The sequence below is a fragment of the Periplaneta americana genome, chromosome 8 (genome assembly GCF_040183065.1).
Source record: "Periplaneta americana isolate PAMFEO1 chromosome 8, P.americana_PAMFEO1_priV1, whole genome shotgun sequence".
NCBI classification, from domain to species: Eukaryota; Metazoa; Arthropoda; class Insecta; order Blattodea; family Blattidae; genus Periplaneta; species Periplaneta americana.
In genome coordinates, this window is record NC_091124.1 from 62,494,708 (window position 1) to 62,520,360 (window position 25,653).

The following is a 25,653-nucleotide window of genomic DNA, read 5'->3' on the forward strand; positions in this document are numbered from 1 at the left end:
CTGTGTTTTAACAGAAGCCCCTGTGTTCGAATTAAAATATGTAGCCCTATGTATGCAAAGACGTAAAAGGTGTATGTATGTATGTATGTATGTATGTATGTATGTATGTATGTATGTATGTATAAATAAGTAGCTCTTTAGTACACCGGAATTCCCCCCCCCTCCAGAAATTTAATGCAAGAAGCAGAGCGGGTCCACTCTGCTACAAGTGCCGCTATTGGGCACTTGTATAGAAAAAAATGCTCTTATCCAAAAGGCAGAGTCCACACCTATGGAGTAACGGTCAGCGCGTCTGGCCGCGAAACCAGGTGGCCCGGGTTCGAATTCCGGTCGGGGCAAGTTACCTGGTTGAGGTTTTTTCCGGGGTTTTCCCTCAACCCAATACCACAGTCTAGTATACACAGTCGCGAAGCTCAATACGTAGTAAATATGCAAATATTAGGTAGTTGCTCACCACTAGGATCGCTAATATCGCCTCATTACAGGCAATGCAAAATAGAACCGTCACAGTCTATTGTTTCTAGCACCCTCAAAACCGTAAGCAACGCTCAAAACTCAAGCTTCGTGACTGTATATAGTAGACTGTGCCGTGCCAATACGAGCAAATGCTGGGTAACTTTCGGTGCTGGACCCCGGACTCATTTCACCGGCATTATCACCTTCATTTCATTCAGACGCTAAATAACCTAGATGTTGATACAGCGTCGTAAAATAACCCAATAAAATAAAACAAAAGGCAGACACATGGATATATTTTATCCATGGCAGACACGTCGACACGTGCTATGTTATGGGATTACTAGGTTGGTAGCGCTGCTAGCCGGTTTTATACATGTGTAAAGTGCGGAACGTGCAAAACAAATTCAAGGATAAGAATTTACACATGTTTATAAAGGGATAAACTATGTCTAATATTGAATTGCCACCAGAAAAATTAACGCGACAAATGATTTTGAAGGGATTTGAAGTGCCTGTTGTGTTTAAAGGTTTTATAAATGACTGGGAATTACTGTCATGGGATTTGGATAATTGGGCTCAGAAACTTGGGGACGCTGTTTTACCATTTCGATCAGGTTGTCGGAAATTCACGAAGGTAATTTTATGAACTACTTACTTTGTACTACCTTTCTGGGTACTCCTCTGTTTGTGGATTTAAGTAGTAAACGTTAGCTTTTTGATAGGTTAGGATTAAGACATGTCATTCACCATCGTTCACCATTATACAGTTTATAGAAAAATGAAGAATTAAGAATTACGGTAGGCCTACATACGGCCCTAAATTGTATACCTAACCTGTCGTAATGTAATTAATATTAACAGTGCAAATGTGATATAAATAGAACACATTGAATAATTTAAAAGACGAACGAATGATGTGTTCCTTCTTGAGATCTAAACAAGCCAAAAGTTGAGCAGTGATGTAAGATGTAGACCTACTTTGTTATATTGTAATTTAGTGCCAAGGAAGAAATCGAGTTTATTAACTAATAAAGGATAAATCGCAATAAAGAGAACGTCAGTAGGGGAAGTTATCCCCACCCACATGAAATGTGCATTCGACAAAACACTCACCTATCACTTAGAGTACGGTATCTGATGAGCTAGTAGGGGAAAAGTGGAAGGAGTGGTGTACGGAGCTTCTACGTTCTGTTTATTAATAAAGTTGTGAATAAAAGCCACAATTTTTTTATATTATCTAATTCTCTCTTTGTGACAGTACGGTACATCAATGTTTGTTATTCAGATTACAGATCTTCAGTTACCTGTATTTGCTTAGGAAGATACGAAATCCTTAGCATACATTTATCCTGAAATGACAACAGTCTTATTTACGAAAGTAGATTCGTAATTTTGAAAATCAGTAAATTATATCTTCTCTTCGAGAACACGTTCATTTTATTTTCATTTTCATTAGAGCTCTTCTGAAGAAAGTCTATATCAGATCAAGTTCGAGAGATACTAAAAATAGATTGCAGCAGAAATCTTTATGTATTGGTTATGTTTGTTAACTGAATTTTAGAGATTAAGCATATGAAATAACGTTGATTAGTCAACTGTCCGAAGACAAGAGTTTGAACCTCATAAGTGACACCAATTTAAGGAATCACTCGTAAGGAAACTAAACCAGGAGATAATGGGATAAGGTGGCCAGTTTCTTTTCCCCTCCATTGCATACATCGCTGACTATGTAGTAACATTTTATTACACTAATAAAATTTCAGATGTATACAAACATTTGTTCTTCCTCTGATACAGCAAGTGAGTTGTACCACTCCCATCTTGATACGTTATATACTGCCTGAGTATAGATGTACATAGGCTATCAGCCAGAACCTCAGTCAGATGTATAAATAACATTTAAAGTGTAGGGTAGTAAAGTTAAAGTACATTACATAGGTACATTTGTCTAGAAATGGCACTAAGTAATCTATTATAGCCTACTCATTGGTTTTGAGACAACAATCGAAGCAGTAACTTCTAAAAGCCTACTGAGGAACCAGTACCAGTAAGTTGTGGAAAGCCAAACTGTTTTGAAAATCCTTAAAAAAAATATATAAAATCGTCATCCCACAATGTATTTCATCTCATGAAGAGATCTTTAGGTACCGGTAATGAATTGGCAGCAACTTTAACATGAGAAAACAGCATTAATACACACATCATCATCGTCATGAACTAATCTGGCTTAAGTTCTCCAAGACTTATTCTGTAAAAACTCTTGAAAATGTTCCTGGTCTTTCCATCATTGCCATGGTCTTCCCAAGTTTCTCTTGCCCGATCATATTGTAGAGCTAATTTTGGGTGTGGTGTTCGTCTATTCTTTGTATGTGTTGAAACCATTTTTCCTAATACTCACAAAGGTAATAAATCAAAACTAGATAAATAATTCCTTGAAGAAACTAAACTAATAAAATAGCAACTGCGAATTAGGGCCTATATATAAAAAAAACTTTACAACCATTGGTGAATATTTTTTGTTAACTTTACTTATTCACACATAAAAAAAGAGACCACTTAAGTACTAAGTCTGTACTGGAAAGCAGGAAAGATCACATGAAATATTTATTTGGAAATAAATAGCTAACAAAAATTGTCTATTAAGCCATTTAGAAACATCCATTTTCTTCAAATCTCCATTTTGTTTAAATGTATGGATAGAAAAATCGTATTATCTTTCCAATGCTGAATGTTCCTACTGTTTCTTTTTGATTTAGGCTAAGATATTGTTTCTTTTGTACAGTTCTGTATGTCACCGTTTTTCCCCTTGGGATTTATCTTTTGTTTGCTTTTTAGTTCCCTATTGGAGAAAGTGCTGTGATGCTACAAAAAATAATTGATTTCAAGATTTTCTTAGAAATACACGTTTTCAGTGTTACCAATAGTGGAAAATTAGTTTTGGACATGCTGTCTCTATACCATGATTTCTCTTTAACTATTGTACAGATTTTGTTAATGTTCAGTGTCTATGACTCAATTTATCCAGGAATGATGCACATGAAGTATATTCATTTTTAGTAAAAAACTAATATGTAGAGCCTGTTTAATAAAATCAAAACTGCAAAATGGTCATAAACTCAAAAACTAACCAAGTGATTTTTCTTTATTTATTTTTTCTCGCATAAGATGAAAAGATAAATAAAAGGAGTAGGTAACCAGAATGTCTCCAGATCCCTATGTTTCGAGGAAAGTAAGAAAAACCAGAGATTATTCACGAAGTTACACTATATGACGAAAAGGATGGTGGATGGTATGCCATGAGCAGGGAAAGGATATTGTCAAATCATTTTATTTTCAAGAAACATATCAATAGATAATATGTGAATCTGGTTTCACATCCCTTTACCAAGAGTTGATCATGATGGAACAAAATTATGCTTTCTTTCAACAGGATTCTGCCACTGCTCATACAGCAAATGTATCCTACAGCATTGATGGGCATTTAGTGGTTTGTGAACCGGAAGTGCTTTGAAACTTCTCTCCAATGCCAAGAGATGGGGCTGTGATTTATAGTGCTGGTCTCTTCGTTCCACTCCTTCTGTACCATGCAAATCAAAACAATTGAGTGGCTCAGAAGCAAAGGGGTATAAGTGCACTTTAGTTACTTTTCAGAAAATGTGATTGAAAATGCTTAAGTTAAGCTTTCGTAAATTCCGTGAAGTTTTAATTTTAATTTTAAAAAAGTATTATTTTGCACTGATATTAATTCGAGCTGAGAACCAAATTACTTTCAACGTTTTTGAAATAGATTCAGTCTGAAAGACTGAAACGTCTGACAGTACTACACCTGGACTGTTTAATTTTTTTAAAAATCATGTCAGTATTCCGAACATTTTTCTAGTTATTTCACCACAGAAGTTGCAATGAACTGTTTTAGACATGACCATGCTTGCTTGTTTTATAAGAGTCTGAGTGATCTCAAAAGATAAAATGTAACGGTAACTTGTGAGAGCTGTGTTATCGATATTTTGTTTTTTTTTTTTTTTTTGGTTAGATTCTAACGGTAGGCTAACTTGCAAGGGCTGTGTTATCGGTATTTTGCTTTTTTTGTTAGATTATGTAGACATTGTTTCTTCCAACTGATTTTTTCAAATCCATTAACTGTTTTCCTCATTAACGACTTCAAATAACACTAAAATATTTCAGAATTCTGTTTCCCCAAGGCAAAATATGATATAACATTTCTTGCAGCTTTTCATGAGTGAATATTTAAAGTCTGAATGACCATATAAAATAATAGTAATCACTTTTCATAGTGTCAAAGGGATATATCTTTTAACCAGACCACACATTAAAATTAAAATTAAAACTTGACGGAGTTTACGAACCCTAAACATTTCAATCACATTTTCGCAAAACTAATTAAAGTGCACTTATACCTGTTTGCTTCTAAATTGTTAACGATTGATATGAAGAGATCACAGTCCCATCTCTCCACGTTGGAGAGAAACCACTAAATACCCATCTATGACTTACACCTATCCCTACAGCATCAACTCAGCATGTCGGGTGGCTGACAAGTGTACCATTGCTATGCATACAAAAGCAACAATGTTGGCAGAAACGTTAGACTGAATGACTGTGATGGTTTATTTTTCCATATGATTTCCATCTCGAATTTAATTTCAAACAGATGCCAGATTCATTTTTTTAAATTCCGCTATATTTTTTGTTGCGTTGCGTTATACCATATTTCCTGACGTATAAGACACACTTTTTTTTTCTCTGAAAATAGGTTTGAAAAACAGGGCATGTGCTATATGCCGATACTCAGTTTGTGAATGGATCAAAACTTCATGGGATGCTGGTTAAATCATTTAAGAACTGTGACATCAGTAATGCACTGGATGGTACAGAAGACAATTTGTTGCATGTGGACTTAGATTCTGATTTAGAAGAGGTTTTAAGTGACTCTTCATTTAGGACTAGAGATTAATTTCTGGATTTTGACGAAAAGTAAAAGGTATTCTTTCCTAGCTAGATTAGGTTTGTGATGAAAGTAGACCTATGTATTACTTCATATTTGAATAATGTAAATTCATTATAATATTCAGTGATAAAAGTTTTTTCCCTCAAGAATGTGTACAAAAAAGGGGTGTCTTATATGCAAGCAAATACTGTAAGCTTTTGTTGCTAGTATTTCTTAATTTGATGATTCCTTTAGTCATAACTGCTCAGCATCTTCTTCATCTGCTAATGTTATTCATTTGATTTTATTTGTTGTAGAAATTAAGATGCAGAACTTATGAAAACTATTTCTTTGCAGGAACCTCAATGGGAAGGTTCATGCCAGAAGATAAATTTAACTATGAAGGAGTTTGTTGAGTGGGTGCATATGAGAGAGAATGCAGCTAGTGATGAGAGTGATAGATGGATGTACTTTGACTACAAGTACATGAATGAATGGTTTGCTCAACAGCCCAGTATTTTGAACGTAAGTGGATCTGTAAAGAGTTCATGTTAATGATGGAAGATGCAGAAATAAAATTATCTTGCAGTTGCAATGAATACAATAAGTTAAATCAGTGTCACAAGACTATATGTTATCACAGTTTCTCTAGTGTTCAGTTGATAATTCGTAAGTTGTAACAATCTGGTCATGTATTGACTACAGAATATGGAAGTACCTGTCCCCATTTTTCTTGCAGCCGGGATTTTTTTCGTAACTGTTATTTATTTTATTTTGTGCTCGACCATGCCGAAATGTAGTAATTATACACCTAGTAGCAGCCTTTTAATGGACCTCATTAAAGTACACCTATTCATTAAAGTTCAGGTGTTCCACCAATCAGAAAACACCATTGTAGCAATATGAAAGCGCAAGTATCGATTATTCTCGGATATACAATCGAAAGACAACTAGCAAAACGTCACGGAGGAGGAAATCCAATACTGTCGCAGAAGGTTATGTTCTGTTGCTATAATAATTAGCGTTAATTGTAAATAATATTCAAATAAATTCAATTTGTCATCTCGTTTTTCAATGTCTAAATCAATTTCAAGGTTATATCAAGATTAATGTTTATTTTACTCTCTAGATTATATCAAGGTCAATGACATTTGTTTCTCGGAAAAATCAATACTTTCGCGTCTGCGCACATCTCACAATTTACGAGATATTGCACAAGGTCAGTTCCGCTCCCCAGTCAGATAAGAATAACATGAATACTTATGAATAATTTCAAGTTAGAAATATGGTCGAGCATAAAAAGTCGTATGAAACTTGCCTATAATGGTAATTAAGACACTCATATGAAAACTATGAAACTCGCTTGCACTCATTTTATAAACATACTCACGGCTTAATTACTACCATTATAGGCTCGTTGCATAATGTACTATTATTTATTTAACTAGCTAGCTAGTGAGTACAAGTTAAAATTATAAAACAAAAATGTTTCTAGCCACTACCGTAAGAGCCAGGCTCGTGTACGGTATGGTCTTAGGCAATAATATAACAAAAATTTACAAGGACACTTTACTAAATACAGTAAGTAACTTAATTCAAAATAAATAACACACAAGAGCTAAAAAAAAATAAATAAATAAATAAAAATACAGTTAATATAAATTGACAATCAGACAGAAGCCAGTGATATTCAATAAAAACATGAATATAGTCGACAGAAATAAAAGGTAAAAAATACACACATTTGTTAATATTATATATCATGGATAATTTTATAAATTTCTTTTTTAAAAACTTCAATTTTTAAACATTTCAAATTTGGAAAATGGTTTGTAATTTTATTATAAAGTCTTGGGCCGAAACTAGCACCATGTTAAGAGCTACACTTGTATGACATTGAGGCTCAATTAATAGGAAAGTAGACTTTTGTCTTCGAGTACGATATTCATGTCGATTAGATTTATGTTTTATTTGATTTCTGTGGTAGTAAGTTAGTAAACTATGTTTATAAATTTCTTAAATAGTTAATACTTTAAAACCTGTATAAATTAAATTTGTTGGGTAATCCATATTTTTGGTTAGACAAATTTTTATTAATCTTCTGTGTAATAAAATTAATGGATTAAGTACAGATGATGCTACTCCATCCCAATTTATTATACCGGTACCATATTGTATTAATGATTGGACTGAAGCTAAAAATATTATTCTCAGTGCCTCGTTAGTGATAAAATTTCGAAGTATTATGAATTTATAAATAATTGTCTTTCTTATACTTGTACACATAAAATCAATTTGTTTATCCCAACGTAAATGCTGATCTATAATAATTCCTAAATATTTGACTTGTGTAGAAGGTGTTAGATGTAAGCAATTACAATAATTATTTGTTAATTCATTACATGAAATATTATGTTTTATATATGTTATATATGTATTATATATGTTATAACTTAATTTATTAGCATAGCCGTGTAATAGCATGTTAACTTCGTTCTTTGGAGTTCCTTGGTTCGATTCCAGAGGTCTACTGTTGTGACGATTGCTTTTGTTCATTCTCTCTGGACAAATAAAGGCTAGTAATTTCAAATATTCACGACTGCTTTTTTTGGGGTTCCATATTATTCCATCCTCATCATCACATCATTTCATTCAATGGCGCAACAATGGGGGAGGGGGAAGAAGTAGGTAAGATTTGATCCTCCCCCTAAAAATTCAGAGGGGTAAATACAGTAGTGTAGTTTTTACCTTCCTAAAATATCAGAGAGGTATATAGTATACTTTTTACTCTTCTTTGTGACCAAAATATCAAGTTTATAATTTATTTTAATGAGATGAAAGAACTTCGCAGTCATTTTAATATAGTAATAAAAATAACAAAATTCGAACCATGGCGACAGTCACATAAAATGAATGCTCTTTTTGTCTGTGGTTCAGAACACCACAATATTGAATTCAGAAGCAGTTTTAACATTGTAGAAATTTTCATGGACGTTTTAAAAATGCCTCTTAATGCTGTAGCATTATAACACCTGCTACATATATCACATGGTAAATATAGTAGGTACCCACAAATAAGGCATTTTGTTTTGTGGTTATAATTTGTACAAAAATACGCTTTTTCCCACTCCTCATAGAAAATACACAGGTAGACATTGTATTGTGTACTTGTATCTACCTCATATGACATACCTACCGACTCTGGTTTATGTTCACGTCAACCTTCACGTAAGGAGCGCCACATGCACAGCACAAAAGTGAACTATCAACCACTCGTGCATTAAATTAAGAATAAAGCATTTAAATCAGTAGAAATCCAAAGTAGTTACATGCTAACTTTTACATAGGTGTTATATTTGATTTGTAATAGGCTGTGACATGGAAGAACTTCGGTTTTCCAGAAAGGGGAGGTGCAGACTCCACAATATGGATAGGAAGTGATGGAGCCCATACGCCATGCCACATGGATGTGTATGGATGCAACCTTGTGGCACAACTCTATGGTAGGTGCGTTGGCATTGCTAATTTCATGAAAATGACATATTAAGATAGGAAATTGAATGTCATCAGATAACATTTTCAAGTGCATCCACCTTTTTGTTATTATCTGTCATGCTGTTCTAGTTTCTGATCTAGATAAACCATTATTTTATTATTTTAAAGGTGTGGCAGATTGTAACGTAATGAAAATAACTGTTTACCTATGAAATCTCTTCAGTCATACTTGCCAATATTATCTCAGTGTTTGAGTTTTCGTTGCCATTTGTTACAAAATTCAGTATATAGGATCGTCTTTAATTCACCACAGTTAATTGGATCTTTTCATTGGCGAATTCACGTGGTATCTGATGAATGTTCGTAGTCTGATGAGTTAATGTTAAAAACAACTTGAAGTAATTGGGTGGGAGGTTTGTATTTATGTATTAACATATGATTTAATTGTAACTCATCGATATACAACTGTACACTAGGAATGATTATCCTTGATGATATTACATTTTTGATACTGGCCACTGAATTGGAGGTTTCTGAGTTCAAAGCCCGCTGAGGATGATGAACTTCAAAGGATGGTAAAATTCTTAGCTTGCTTTTCGTTGTGAAGGAAGTAAAGCTGAGATGCTTGTCATAGATTTATGGCACCACGTAAAAGAACCCCATCCCAAATCGGTTGGTCCAGGCAAAATTTGTTGCCTGTTTCTCACTTACCTGGAATTTCGATGTGGAATAATCTCAGTTCATATGTTCTTACCATCTATGAAGTGAACATGAAATTTGATCTTTAGGTATAATAAAAGATAAAAGTTGTAGATTTTATAAAGTTACATAATGTTTCATGTAACTAATAAAAGTAGCATATTCAGTGTAGTGTTTAAGATATTCATTGACATACAAAATGGCTACCGGTATGTGCTTACCCTTTGCCCTAAATATAATTGAAATGTATGTCATATGACGTTTGCAGAGCATCAGAAGAAACATAAAAGTCACCGTTAATATTTTTGTGTATTTAATTTCAGAAAACAGTGGATTTTATTCCCACCTGATAAAATCACAAATCTGTTACCAACTAGAATTCCTTATGAAGAATCAAGCATCTATAGCAACTTGAACTTTTATAGTCCTGATCCAGATCTAGCCAATGGTAAGTAGAGTAATTTTATTGTTTTTAGGACCCAGAGTTTTTTCTAATGGTGAAGCAGGTAGTAGGTATTTTAGTCATTGATTAGAACAGTGATATTGTCCTAAAATTTACACGCAGAACAAACATAAATGCACAGGAATAACAGATTGACTGAAATATTACGGTGATTTAACTTCACGATTGCTTCCTATGAACTTCCTTTTGATCTCATTCAGACGCTAAATAACCTGAGCTGTTAATAAAGCGTCGTAAAATAACCTACTTAAAAAAATAGAAAGAATAGTACCGCACTTGGTTGGAATTGATCACATCTTTCCTAAAGAGCATACAAAGACAATCTCAGTGTGGTTTTTAAATGTTTAGCAAGACAGTGTATGACTATATAGAAAATGGCAGTAAATTCTTCTCTTGTTGTTAGGGAAACTGGCAATTTGTCAGTCTGATTTAAAGTTAGTCGTGAACAGGGGCGGCTTTCGAAGAGGGGCTGCGGAGCTGCAGCACCCTCAGACATTTGTGGCTCTTGTCTCTTTTTATGTTGTGAAATACGTTTATTATACAGTCTCTATTTAGCGGCTCAATTTTTTTTTTTTTTTTTTTTTTTTTTTTTTAATTTCGCTCTCATTGACATATACGCAATCGCTAGTGAAGTCACTTTCTCCCCTGGTGCTGCCAGAGTGAAGCCAGAGACAAGGACTATGGGTGAAGCCACTTCCTCCCCTGGAGCTGCCAGTCTCGTCTTGGATGCTTTGCGCGTTAGTTTTTCCCGCCCCTGCTGCCCCTGGCCATGAATCCAGAGTTTTCAGGCGCTGCAAAATTTGCAGCAGTTTGTCTGTAGCGCGCAGTTTTAAATACATTTTCTTTAATGTTGTGTAACAAGTGCAACAGTGTTTAATTCTGTACAATAATTACAGTCTATTCGGTTCAGTACCTTAACAATTCAGGAGAAATGTGAAATTAAGTGCTCATAAGTTGAATCTCATAATGAAAAGAGCCGCTAAACAAAATAGCCTACTAAGCTCGCATATTTTTTGGTGATTTATCCAGTATCCCTGCTTTCTTCTCTCGATCTTCATACAGTCTGTATTAGATTAATGTGTTTCAAAGACAATTCCATCAGCTGGGGAAACAAGATGGAATTTTAAAATAAGAACAGTAAATGTTGTTCATGAGAAGAAGGAGCCATTGCTAGAATGTTTTCAAACCATAATGGAATCTGAAACATCTAACATCACAATAAATGAGGCAAGTGCCCTGGTGCGTGCTCTTGAAGATCCTGAATTCAATTTCTGGATCAGTTTTTTTTTTTTCATTTATTGATGTATCATGTACATATATTATACAACCAACTACAACATCGCCAGATATTTCTAAGGTTCAAATCTGCATATAAAACAATTAAATTATGGTTTATTTAACGACACTCGCAACTTCAGGGGTTATATCAGCGTCGCCGGTGTGCCGGAATTTTGTCCCTCAGGATTCTTTTAAATGCCAGTAAATCTACTGACATGAGCCTGTCTCATTTAAACACACTTAAATGCCATCGATCTGGGCTGGGATCGAACCCACAACCGACTATGCTACCGAGGCCGACTCTGCATATCAAGCTTTGTTAATGCCATATGGAACAGTGCACAGTTGAGCAACGAGATCTGTGAAAATGAAAACCCTAAAAAGCGTCGTAAGGTCGAAGGGATTCAGAGAAGGGTTGCGGCAGCCAAGCAAATGTGTGATCTCATTATCACACAAGCTAACACCCGATTCCAGTTCATAGATCATCTGATATTATCTTCTCTTCTGTGTCAAGAAAAATTTGAATGCTACAAAAGCTCATTTCCTGAAAATGACCTAAATGTATGTGTGAAGCTTTTTCTAATGTTCGATAAAGACAAACTAAAAACAGAACTCATTGTGTTGTATCAGAGACAAGAATTCAGAAATATCAGTGACGCAGTCAAGCTCTTGCAGTTTCTTCTATCAGAGAACTTGCAGGTCTCATTTTCAGAAGTTATGAAACTACTACGCATAGCTATCACCATACCAATGACAATTTCCGAACCAGAACGTTGCTTTTCGTGTTTGAAGAGAGTAAAATCCTATCTCAGAAATACGATGAGAGAAGAGAGACTGACCACATTAGCTATGTTTTCCATTGTAAAGACTATGTTAAACGACATATCGGATTTTAATAAGAAGATGATTCAAAAGTTTGCAACCTACAAGACAAGGCGCATGGAACTAATATTTAAATAAGGTTAGTTGCATGGTTTAGTTTTGTATGCAGCCCCCCTGAATTCAATACTCACGAGCCGCCACTGGTCTTGAATTAGTGCAGTAGTTTGTTCACCCAATGAAGAAAATCTTATTACTGGTTTAGAATATCAGCTATTGATTTAACAAGTCATATTTATAACTTGTACTTTGATCCTTACTCTATACAGTCCAAATATAAACTATTTGGCATCACTCGAATTTACATTTCCTTCTGTTTGTTCACTTACTTTGTTCCTTCACTTGTTCACTGTGATAATCTTACCAGAAAAGAATGGTGTCAAAGACTGATTAGTCGCTGTATTGGCAAAGATTTCGTGTAGAATATGTGCATGTAGGTTCATCTCTGTAACGCTAGACCCACATTGCGGTAAACAAACTGTTTTTGGTTGCTCAAAACAAAATGTTTGTTGCTGTTTTAAACATCTTCAGTACACACTGCAGCAAACAAGTCGTCATAAACTCATAACCAAGTACACATATGCTGTAATCCTTCAAATTAAAATTGTAAATAGCAGGACGTTTTTCTTGTCACACAACGAGCTTCTCGGCATCACACTCCATCTAAAAATTATTTTATTTCACTTTAATAAAAAAAAAAGCTCAATTCGTTACAGTATCTGATAACTAGAGCCCGGATATTTGGCAAAATACCTTTTTTACTGGATGGAAAATTATTTTAAAGAAATTAAGAACAGAGAAAAAAAGAGACATTTTCGTAGGAGTTTTTTCCCATCGATGTAGTAGTGCTGTAGTTTTTTACATTCATATCACAGCCACAGTCATTCTCCGACTTTTCATCATGGTTATTTTCCTCGCAGAACTTCTCGCTACCTTCGAGAATTCCCTCTACCCATACATAAGTGTCATTGTCCATGTATTTGAAAAGATTCCTACATCTCTTCCCTCTTAGTACAAAAATCACAATGTATATATTAGTACATCTTGATTACACAACTTTTAACACTGTATCACTTCGGAATATGTATTATATGACTTTCTTGTGTTAAATTCTATCGTACCTGGTTTACATGTTTCGACCTGTTATTGGTCGACCAGGTAGGTACGATAGAATTTAACACAAGAAAGTCATATAATACATATTCCGAAGTATATTTTAGATTTTTGAAAGCAGAAGTTGTAGTTTTGCTTGAAATATGTGAACTAAGTTTTATATTTCATTTTTAGTTCACATCCTGTTTTCTTTTTGAAGCCACAAAACAGATTACCTAAATAGGATTTTCAAGTTTAAACTCAGATTATCAAAATAGATACTCAGAGTTAGTTTGATGTTGGCAGTAATAATGACTACTATGTGTGATTTCAAGAGCAATACTAACATGTCCCATACTTTTCTATCAATTTTATGCAACCTGTTTTCATATCAGCCTCATTTTCTTCAAAAGAATCATTATTTAAGAGTTTCTTTTGTATTATTCTTATTCTTTTCGCAGAAATTTGAAATAAATTTAAAATCATTCTACGACAATCTTCGCTCTTCAACATTAACTCCATTTCTTCTAATGGCATACTGTACATCCAATTATTTTCACATATCACTTTAGGATTCTTTGTCATTTTTCAGTTCATCTTGTTTTTATTTATCGACATGCAGCCTGCTAAACTATAGTCCTGTTGCAATGTGGGCCTAATCTAACATTATTAACACTGGAAGCTCATTTACGTAACTTCCTTGTTACTAAAGTGCTGCCAACACAAATTGTGCCCTTATATTTCAGACCTGCAAGAAGCATATGTTGTAACCTTAAATCCAGGAGAAGTGTTATTTGTTCCACATCACTGGTGGCACTTTGTTCAGAATTTGGGGACAGCAGTGAGCATTAATTCCTGGATTCCTTTGGTAAGATTGCATCCTGTCATTTTATATAGGTTATATTAGACTATATGGTATTACAACGTCTAACATCCCCTTCCTTCATAACGATGTTATGTTGTAGATCATATTAGACGTAAAATACGTCTTTCCCTACACCGAGTATGTACACCTATTCTGGGATCCATGATGAATAAAAAAAATGGCAGAATTTCAAATGCATATTGTGACAACAGTGTGAGCCACAGCCAAATGCTATATGGCAGCCCTGGGCGTAAGAGAGGAAGTGAAAGGGATGGAGAAACCCCCACTTACATTATCTTATAAACAAATGCAGAATAAGGCTGTATGCATCAGTGGTGGATTTTAGGCGACCAGCAAGAGTCAAAAGTTTGTGAAAGCTATGATGCCCACCTGATACAATCCGTCACTGATCTTCCTGTCTGCTCGTACTGCATCAAAACATAAGTGGAGTGGGGAATTAAGGGGTCTTCTGCAGTGACTCAATCGAGTTAATAGTGCCGAGGCCTGCTAAATGGGCATGAGGGCGTTGAATTTGCGTATAAAATTAGCCGTTTTGTGCAGCCTCTCTCAAGAATATCTCAGCATCGAGATCAGCTATAGACCTGTGCGATCACTTGTTTGATTTGTAATCGCGAGTTCTGCAATATTAAAGTGATAATGGACATGTATGAGTGTACACTTTGAGTGAGCTATAGTGAAAAATTTGTTCTGAGCTGGGACTTATTTTTGAATGTCATTTCATATGACGAGAAAATAAATTGTATGTACTTCATTAATTACTTCTGTTATCATAGACCCATACTTTCCATTTTCAAATCGAAACAAAAATAAAACATTCATACAATACAATTATAGTTTCATTCCCTAAATTAGATGATGTACTCTAAATGCCAGTGTATTCCTGATACAATGTAGAATTCTTTTTGTTTTTAATTAGCTACAGTAGACAATGTAAACATTCGAACTGCATAAAGAAAAAGAATTGATGTCGATTCTATAGATGAGTGAGAAATGCTGAGTTGTTCTAACATAATAATAGCATAGTTACTAACAGCATGGGTTCTGGCAGCGATCCTGGGGAAATCCGCAGTTCTGACACTTCAGTGTAAGAATCAAAATAGATAAGGTGTCATATTTTTTTGCATTAAGAGTGTTTATAAGAAGCACTGTACCCTATCATTTCAGTTTCCATAATCTCATTACTATGGGACATTTGAATGAGCCAGAGATATAGACCGGGAACTGAATTGTGGTAGGTGGTCCATGAGGGGATGAAAGAAGAAGAGGTTCATTATCCTACAGTTTGGTTATGATCTTTTAGAGTTGAAAGTAGAACATTTTCTGTATTGGTTGTTACATTCCAGGGAATGGTTTTGGCTTTTCAGAAGTTTCATATGTATTGTTACTGTTTTCGTTCGAGTTATTACAGACGTTTATAAGAACGCATTTAAAAGATTCATTCATTCATAGTGTTCTGTCCAAGGGCAGGTCTTTCACTGCAAACCCAGCATTCTCCAGTCTTACCTATTTTCTGCCTTCCTCTTAAAGATTTTATAAGATTAGCACATGTTATATAAACATCCACTTTTTTACATCCTGAACAGTTGTTTCTGTGTATTTGCTTTAGATTTAACATTTTAAAATGACTATTACACTTTTACTACGTCACACTACTTTTGACCAATAAAACGGTACGAAAGGACGTCTTTCAACCAATCATGGCTGGTTATCGCACAATTTTATCGCGTCCCTAGCATTTGTTTAATTTTATCGCGTCCCTAGCATTTGTTTATTTTTATCACTACCCTAGCATTTGTTTCTTTGTTTGCCAACATTTCAAACTGCACTGGTCTGGATGTCAAAAAACAGAAAATTACAAACCACTCCAGTCGATGCACAGCACTTTCAAATATGACTCACATTGGCATTCAAGAACAAGAATTAATAAAGATCACTGGTCATATATGAAGAGCATCATTCGGAAATCCTGAATAAGTTGAGGGATACACCATGTACATCAACGAGTTCACTTCTTTTACGCATATGTCCAATATAACATCAACTGAACCACCAACCACTAAAACATTCAAATTTGAAAATTGTACTTTCAATAATTGTTTCTTTTAAAATTATTCATGTTTATTTTTTATTTCATCATCGTTAATTAAAACGTTTCTTGTTTATTTCATCATCCCTATTTAAAACTTTCCTAACACTTGTTTATATTATTTAGGTTATGTTTGTTATGGCTTCTGCTATATGATATTATGGATAATCACGTATCAGAGATTGTTTAATACTAAGATTTATTGAAAATCATTTGTCAAGTGACGTTGATTACTGGGATCCAGATGATTGAAGTGGAATGCAAATGTTTTAATAAAAACGAAACTGAATCAACAAAGCCTTCTTGACTAGTAAACCGTCCACAGAGTTCAATGAAGATTCCATAGTTGACACAACTGATAACAAGAAAACATAATCATAAAACACTACTGCCATCTAGCGTAATGTTGAGATGGTACAATAATACATTTGAAGACAGTTGTATTTTCGTAAGCCAATTAATATTTTATTGTATTGGAGTACTTTATTACTTCTAATCTTTATATACTTTCTTCTAATCGTATAATAGTCAATTAAATCCCACTCAAGTTTTGATTTTCTCTAGATAAATGAAAACCTCTAGTGAGATTACTGTTGATAAAACGGCTGAATGAAAGAAGAAATTATGTGTAGAACACAATGGAATGTACATAGGCACAATAGTTGCTATATCATGTTCTAAAGTGAGAATATTGTATTCTCATCTTGAAGCTTCTCCACGTATAATTAATATATACAGTACCGGTACACTTGTAATTAATAATTTATTATATATATATATATATTTTTTTTTGTGCAGCCATCAGATGATGAAAGTAGATTGGAAGAAGCTCTTGTCCGATTCTTTGTCTCTCAAGTGTGCAAGGGTTTGTCGGAGCAAGAACTATGTGTATTACTTAATCCAAATGAGGTAGGTATGAAATAAATCTGTAAATAATACTGAGTCAGTGCTCCTAATCCTGTATCTGAATGCCATAGAACCTCACTAATCCGAATTCGGGTCCACACCCGGACGGATTAGCAACCTGTTTCCATCAATGATTTCCCACCCTATCTCGTAGCATAAATTGAGCATTAATTTTAATCTGTTCTAATCTGAATGTCTGCATGCGAATATAATACGCATTCCAGTTTTCAAGTCGGCATTTTCTCAAAAAGGTGTGTATTATAATCGCGTAAATATGGTATGAAAAAATATAGTATGTCACTTGTATCTCATATGTTTGTTCTCTGACTTGCCACAGTTGCATGATATTATATTGACACTTAAGTATTTTCCTTGTGAAGACAACAGTGTTGCAAAGTTTATATAAAACCTTTCAGTTTCTAAGGATTTCTGTAAGTATTTTCACAACATTAATAGAGAGAAGTATGTGATATTCATTAAATCTCTTTACTCCTCTCAAAAATGAAACTTATTGTTATCACAACAAAAGAATCGACTTCTGATGGCTCTAGTGAAGCACGTGAAAGCTACAGGACTAGGGTGTGATGTTGCAGCTAGCAACATTCCCTACCCATCCTTGGGGGCAGATAGCAGACAGACATTGCTGATAAACACGAAACGAAGTATTTACATTACGATGGCAACTGAGCTAAGGATCTACATGGCAGAACTGTCCTCACTTGCCTTGTGGTGCCAAAAAGGCAAGCGATGAATGTAGTTCTTGTTGGCTGGTTGATCAGAGTAGACGTTACATAGCTGTCAGAAGTTTATTCTTTTTTTGTGGTCTGTTGAGCAAACAATTCTGATTCCTTACTTGGACTTGCACAGTGGCTTTTTTAGTTTTTCATGATTATCATACCTTATATATCAGCAAACAAATCTTCTTCTAGGAAAACTTGGTGGAAGATCCGGTTTCTAAGTTGGTGCAGCAAATTGAAGTCTGTCGGGAGATATGTCAGCAGAAAAGTGCCAGTATTGGTGATTTCATGTTGGATGCGACAAGTTCGAAAAAGCCAAAATTAGTGAAAGACAGTGAAACGCAGTTCTATGGTGAAACATCAGAAGAGGATTTTCTCTCCAAATTTAAGAACTTCATTAGTATTGTGCCCAAGTATTCAGCAGCACATTGCAGGAGCTTGCTGCATGAAAAGTGGAAACAGTTCACTTTACAGAAGAAGGAGACAGCACTAGCAGCTGATGACAATAAGTTGCTGGATGTAGTGAATGCTTTCTGTCATCCAGATGTAATTGCCAAGGTTAAAGATAGGATTTTATCAAAAAAGTGAAAATTCACTAATTTGATTTAATTTTAATCTTTGTAATTGTAACGGTTATAAAGTCAATATACAAAACCTCTAATGGCTTAGCTTCTCAGTTTGTAATTTTTGATCTTGCTTCCTTCATAAGAATTCATTATGTTTTAGTAATGGTAAACGTACTGACATGGTAAATGATTTCATAAGGTATTTCACCATCACCACTTGAATAATCAGGCTCCTTTCTATACTTAATGTACATTTTATTAGTTATTGTAACTATACCTTTGTAACTTTATTTGTTTATTTTTCATATTTACGAGTTATGGTATTGTGTATCGAGTAGTGTTATTGCAGCTGTTCCGTTCCCAGCAGATCTCATGACAGTACCTGGTGCAGGCATGGCAGCCCGGAGATTGAAACTTTAGCACATGTCTTGGGATTCTGTGAACAGGGATTGCTCGTGAGGAACTCTTAGACATCATCTTATAAGATCCAAAATTGCTGCAGCATTAAGAAGTTAAGGGCTGGATAGTAGCAGAAGAAATCTCCTGTCTAGCTGAAAATGGGTCAACGAGACGAGTCGATATTTTTGCGTACAATGCTGACACTAAACAGGTCATCATTGTTTTGAAGTAGGATGTCATCAGTCAGCCGAGGTCCACCATGAGAAGAAGTCGATCTATGAGCCTACAGTCAACTATTTCAAGCTGAAATATGCCTTAATTCACGTTGAGGTATTCAGCTTGCTCATAGGTGCTCGAGGAACTAGTTGTTGTTTTGATTTCTTTATGGACGTCCTATTGCCTTTTCTCCTGGAAGGCAATTTCAACGTCCTTATGGACCAACATTAGTTCCTTATCTGAATTATTATCTTATCGAGTTGTTTATACTCTTAGCCTTATAGCTTCATTTTACATCTACGTATGTGTCGTAGAAGTGCTTTCAATATTGGGATCTTATTAGTATCTATTAGGTTTGGTATTGAAAATGGACCATTCCCCTGTATTGAACTAACTTCAGATATAAATTTCTGTGCTTGAGAGGAGATACGGTTGCATCTTAGTAGAACATGATTAATGTCCCTCCACTGTCCACACACACATCTTGCTGAATCCGCCCTTTGTATCCTATATTGGTATGCTGGGGTCAGTGCTACCTTGTGCTTGATGTTCATTATGGTTGTTATCTCATATCTGGTTAGTGCTTTGGTTAGATATATCGGTTTCAGTTTTTTTCCTTCCCTTCTTTGTATTGACTGGATATGTTGTAGTTGAAAGTCCTGCGTCGTTATCCGTTCATAGGTGGTTAAGGAAATATGTGTCGCGGATTTTGCCAGCGTGTCAACATATTCATTTCCTTGTATTCCTGTGTGACTTGGAATCCAGACCAATTGGATGTCATTGTTCGCTATTTGTAATTCTGATATCAGCTGTTTGCAGTGTATTTCGGCCATAGATCTTGTAATATTTACTGTTGTATTTTTAATGGCTTGTAGTGCACTCCTCGAATCGATGAGTATCCGTATACAGGCTTCTTGACTGCTACGTATAGAGATCAGCGCTTCTTCCACAGCCCTAATTTCTGCCATGAAAATAGAGGAATTTTTATGTAATCCAATAACTTTTTGTTCTCCATTGGTTTTATTATAATATGCAGCTCCCGTACCTTCATTCATTTTCGATCCGTCTGTGTAAATTTCCTGTATATTCGGGTGATCCCTTTTCAATTGTTGGGAATATTCTAGAAATTCTGCCCTACTAGTATATCGATTTGTGAACTGTATCATCTCTTCTGGTATATTATTTATGATAACTTGGTAGCTAGTACAGAAAACCGGGAAGCAGGGAGATGTATAAATTGCAGAGGAAGTATAATATTTCCCAAAAATCTTGATGTATTGCGGGCTAGTACCTATCCTGTTCTCTCCCCCTCTTCGTACTAGTAATGGGTACAGCCATTTGAGCTTTTTGTATAGATAAGACTCTGTGTTGGAGAATACCGTTTTCATAATCTGATGACAGGCTCTTATTTGTTGAGTGTAGAATTTTGCCAATTGTAATTCCTGAAAGATTTTGATTTTTTTGGGTTTCCCTCTCACTCCCACTATTTGTTTGGCTATTCCATAGATCATTGTCAATAATTTGCTCTGGAGTGACTTATTTGGGTGAGGGAGTGCCCCTATACCATATTCCAAGACCGATTGTATCATATTATTGTACAGTAATTTTAGTGTTTTGGGGTGATTTCCCCATCTCCGACCCGTAATATGTTGGAAAATCCTCTTCCTATTATTAATTTTTTGGATAACAAAGTTATAGTGGTCGGATCCTGTCTCACTAGTGTTCAGGATCACCCCTAAGAATTTACATTTTAGTACTGTTTGCAGAGTATCGGCCCCCATTTTGATGTAATGGCATTCTTCTTGTCGGGTCTTAGCCTGTGTCATGTGTAGGTGTTGGCATTTCCTAGGGTTAACATCCAATCCTAATCTCTCTAATTCTGAGATCACCATATTTATATCACTTTGGTGTCGACTTGATTTTTCCTGAAACTCATTTTTATGATAGGTGTAATATAAGGCTATGTCATCATCGTATAATATCATTTTTGTAGTTTGAAGTGGTAGTGTGCTCAGAGATGCTATGTATATAGTGAAAAGGATTGGACTTGGGGCTGATCCCTAGGGTAAGCCTGTGGAGGATGTCCTTATTTCTGTAATCGAGAATACTGGTTGCAGTCTTATCTTTCTGTCAGTCATTAATAAATTTATTAATTTAATAAACATCGGTGGGAGTTGTATGGTCTGTAATATATGTATTAACATTGCGATGTTGACCGAGTCGTATGCCCTAGATAAGTCTAGGAAGATGACCGACATTCTTTTCTTTAAAAGTTGGGCTATTTTTGCTTCTGTATTAATCGTGATGACGTTCCAAATTGTGCTGTATCCTTTTCGGAATCGGTATTGGTTGGACAGCCATAGCCCATATCTTTCCAGGTAAAAGGATAATCTTGTTGCCAGAATTTTCTCGAAGATTTTTCTGAGAACATTACCCAAAGCTATGGGCTATAATGTGTTACCTGATCCCCTACCGTGTTAGGTTTTTGGATTGGAAGTACATTGAAGTCTTTCCAACTTTCCGGTATGCTCGGCTGAACTAGTAATTGCGAAAGGAGATGTGCCATGTGGTGTATTACATGCTCCGGAAAAACCTCTAGGCTGCTGTATGTGATGTTGTCGGGTCCTGGGGCAGAATGATTTCTATGGGATTTTAGTATATTGTGGATTTCTGTACTGGAAATAGATTGTAGTAATTCTGATGGAATGTTATTCGTAGGATAGTCATATACCTGTACTATATCATCTGGTGCTATAAGTTTTAGGAAATCATATTGTAATTTTGTGTTGAGCTGTATAGGTGAGGTGTTCCGTGCTTTATAGCCAGTAAACCATTTGATGTTGTTCCATATGTCTGTTGATGATGTGTGCGCTGTAATTTGGGTCATGTAGGCCCTCCAGGCTGATCGTTTATATTTATTTACTATTCTTTTAACTTTGGTGTATTGTTGTCTGACGGCCATAAATGTGAATAACATATCTGAAACATATATATGCACCTTCTTCTTATCGCAATTTCTTTTTGGATGTTACCGTTCCACCACTTTGGTTTTAATTTCGTGGCATTTTTCTTCGTGGTCATAGGCGGGTAATTTACATCAAGGTGGTGATAAATAGTGTTTTGAAATTCGTCTATGGATGTACAGTCTATTAGTTTATCTTGTAGGTCAGCTGCTACCCTGATCCATTCAACCTTCCTCTTCTGGGTAGTTCCTTGTGGGCACTTGATATATTCTTGCTGTGCATTTATGGTAATGCTTATCGGGAAGTGATCGCTGCCCATTGTATCCATATGTATACTCCATTGAGTTTTAGGAATTAGCGGTCTGGATATTAGTGTTAAATCCGGTGCTGAGTGTTGTTGGTTACCAGCGCCTAGACGTGTGGGCCTTGTTGAATTTATAATACTTATCCCTGATCTATACAGTGATGCCAGAAATGGGAATCTACCCGGATTATTATTTAGATAACTAGGCGAGTAGCCAAGATTAAAATCTCCGCAAATTATGTAGTTTAGGGTATTATCATGCGGGAAGTGAGTTGTCCAGAACATCTCCGATATATAATTTTGTGGAGAGTTATACACACATATTATATGAAGACCATGTGTTTCTAAGATTAATTCAATGGCTTGGAATTTGTCATTATAGTTTGTAATCGTCCTATATTTCTCCACCATTAATTTTGGGGATGTGAGCACCAGTATTCCTCCTCCTTTCTCAGGGCGGTCCAGACGGATCTGCCGATATGGGGGAAACCTCGTTTTGATATTTTGTGTGAGCCATGTCTCACAAATAAAGACCAAATCTAATTGGTTATCATGTATAAGTTTTTTGGTTTCATCGATTTTGTTGGATATGCTACGACAGTTCCACTGTAAGAAACGGTATGTTATAGGTTGAATGGTGCTATTAAGTTTTGGATAATTTCTTTAATTTGGGATTTCTCAGTTTCCGCACATGTCGTTATAATTACTTCCAATGATGCTAGGGTCTTTTTTAAAACGCTATCTTCTATCATCTTGAAGACTGGGATTTCTAACGGTCTATTCTGTTGGTTATTAGTCTGCTGGGCTTCAGATTCCCCGTACTTTGCTGGAACCACAATGGGGTTTCTTTGATTTGGGATCAGGTTTGCCGCGTATTTCTTCCTAAATTCAGGGGATAAATTAGGTTTATCTCGTGTAATTTTTACCTTTAATGGCGTCAATTGTTGAGCTTCATATCGTCTCTTCTGGGGGTGGCCTCCCCACTTTTGTGTTGTGGTACTTTGTTGACTGGGGCGATGGACAGCCTGGTACTGCTCCTTGGTATACTCACGTTCCAGTGATAATCTTGGGAATGCCTCCCCAATGGAGTCTTTCACCAGAGCCACGATATCTAAAAGTTTTTTTACCTTGGTGTATTGCTATTGCATCATACCTTGAAATCTTAAGTTCATCTATTTTTTTTATTATTGCAAGTTCTATTTTGTATTTAGGACAGTCAACACTGTTAGCCTTAAGGGCTAGCGAGCAATTTCCACATGTTGAGGTTTCCTCCGTACAGTTCTGAATTTGATGACTTCCCGCGCATTTTAAGCACTTTACATCGTTATGGCAAAACTTTTTGGTATGTCCGAACTTCCAACATTGGCGACATTGTAATACTGTGCTATTATATTTATGTACTGGATATACCATATAGAAAAGTTTAATTTCCTTTGGTAATCGTTGCGCCCTGAATGTGACCATGACCATGGTGGATGGGCGCCATTCTATTTCCCCGCTTTGATTTTGGCATTTTTTATTAAATCTGATAACTGATTTAATAGAATAGTTCTCTGAACACATACTATGTTGCCTAATTTCCTCTTCGGTAACCTCTACTGCTACATTCTTAAGAATACCCTTCACATGTATGTGATATGTTGGTATGAATGTGTTGCATCTATATTTGTTGTCGAAGTCTGACGACAGAAATCTATTTGCGTCCAAATAAGTCTTGAAATGTATTTCGAATTTTGCTTTCCCCGCAGGTTTCACAACATGAATGTTAGGTATATTATCGTCAAAAAGTATTTTACCTAGTTTGAGAGGATGTATTTTACTAATTAGTCCCTCTTGAGCCCTAAGTATCACTAAATAGGGGCCAGAGTCTTTATACGAATATAATTCTTTCTGTGAGGTTATGGTTGGTGGTATATCCTGTCCAAGTGTTGCCTGGGTCAGTATCATCTCTTCCAGTTGTTGCACCGACTTATCTGGTCTAGAATGATCTCCAGAAACTTTTATATCTGTTGTAACCACTGATGATATAAGTCCCTGACTTGATATTAATACATTAGGTACTTTACTCGTCTTACATTCTGCTTTATTTCCTTCTGCTACCCTGTTGTTTGAATTCTTATACTTAGGTATGGCCACCCGTGATGACCTGACATGATCACAAGTCTCTTTCTGTTCGAAAACATCGACCTCCATTTTCCTGCACCCCTACCACCTTACGGAGGGTTAACTCTGCAGGAATGTCCAGAACCTTCAAATATATTGAGTGGGGTCACTAATTAATTACAAAACATTCAAAGAAAGTATACCAATAGTGCGAGCACTTCTACTAAACACACGTATTCGCTAGAGAACACAATTATTCGGTTATTGGAAGAATCCAACTTCACCGTATCACCTCTAACTTACAACTGCTCGAGGAACTATACCAGCTTTTTTCGAAGAATTTTGACGGCAGTTTGCTCTGCCAACATCTCTGAGGGAAGACATTGTAATAATAGTGTTAAAAAAATCCTGTCAAATTCTGATTAATCATATGGTGCCACATTAATAGCAATTGTAATTTTTCATGCCCTTTTCTTTGTTTTTTGTTTTTTGTTTTTTTTAATTTAATAACAATGTTTACATATGTATATTAATTTTTTGAGGATATACTGAGTCCGTAAGGGCTACCCTCAATGGGGCCAGTTTTTGTAATAAATAATAAAACTCAATATTGGCTATAATGGTACAGTAATATCTTCTTCGCCTGCATCAAAACTAAGTGGAGTAGGGAATTAAGGGGTGTTCTGCAGTGATTCAATCGAGTTAATAGTGCCGAGGCCTGCTAAATGGGCACGAGAGCACCAAGATTTGAGGTTTCTTCAATTGCTGCAATTGGGAGTTCTCAGATCATCTGGGTTCTCTTCGTGTGTGGATACCAAATGAGTCACTGCAGCAGACTGGGCAGGTAGTGACTCACGTCAAAAATGTTGCAGAAGAGGTATGGGCAGAAGAGGGAATTTTGGATGAATGTGTCGAGGAAGTAATTATCTCCCTCAATTCCGGTGATTCCACCTCTGAAGATGGAGAGACCACGGACTCGTCACTTGGTGTAGGCCCCTTACCATAGATGTGAGTAATATTAATTATATTATTATAATCACTATTATTATTAACATTCCGAGGACTGGGTGGAGTGTTTTGACACTCCACATTAAACATTCTTATATAAATGATATTCTTAATGTGTCAGAGTTACTTGATGTATTCAAATTTCAATTGTTAAAAGTAAGACAAT

At 35.6% G+C, this 25,653-nt stretch overlaps 1 protein-coding gene across 4 annotated transcripts; it reads left to right on the plus strand.

Annotated features, from left to right (window-relative positions):
- Positions 1-621: 621 nt before the first annotated feature.
- On the plus strand, positions 622-24,981 carry HSPBAP1 (HSPB1 associated protein 1). 4 transcript variants are annotated; one of them, XM_069832951.1, is made up of 7 exons: positions 622-803; positions 5,765-5,932; positions 8,778-8,914; positions 9,925-10,049; positions 14,060-14,181; positions 17,084-17,194; positions 18,121-24,981. In XM_069832951.1, the coding sequence occupies exons 2-7, from the start codon at positions 5,807-5,809 to the stop codon at positions 18,514-18,516; spliced, it is 1,017 nt and encodes a 338-aa protein (XP_069689052.1). In that variant the 5' UTR covers positions 622-803; positions 5,765-5,806; the 3' UTR covers positions 18,517-24,981. The 4 variants fall into 4 exon arrangements, with proteins under 4 accessions (XP_069689052.1, XP_069689049.1, XP_069689050.1 ...); XM_069832948.1 differs by lacking the exon at positions 622-803 and adding an exon at positions 815-1,093; XM_069832950.1 differs by lacking the exon at positions 622-803 and adding an exon at positions 1,160-1,257.
- The last annotated feature ends 672 nt before the right edge of the window (positions 24,982-25,653 follow it).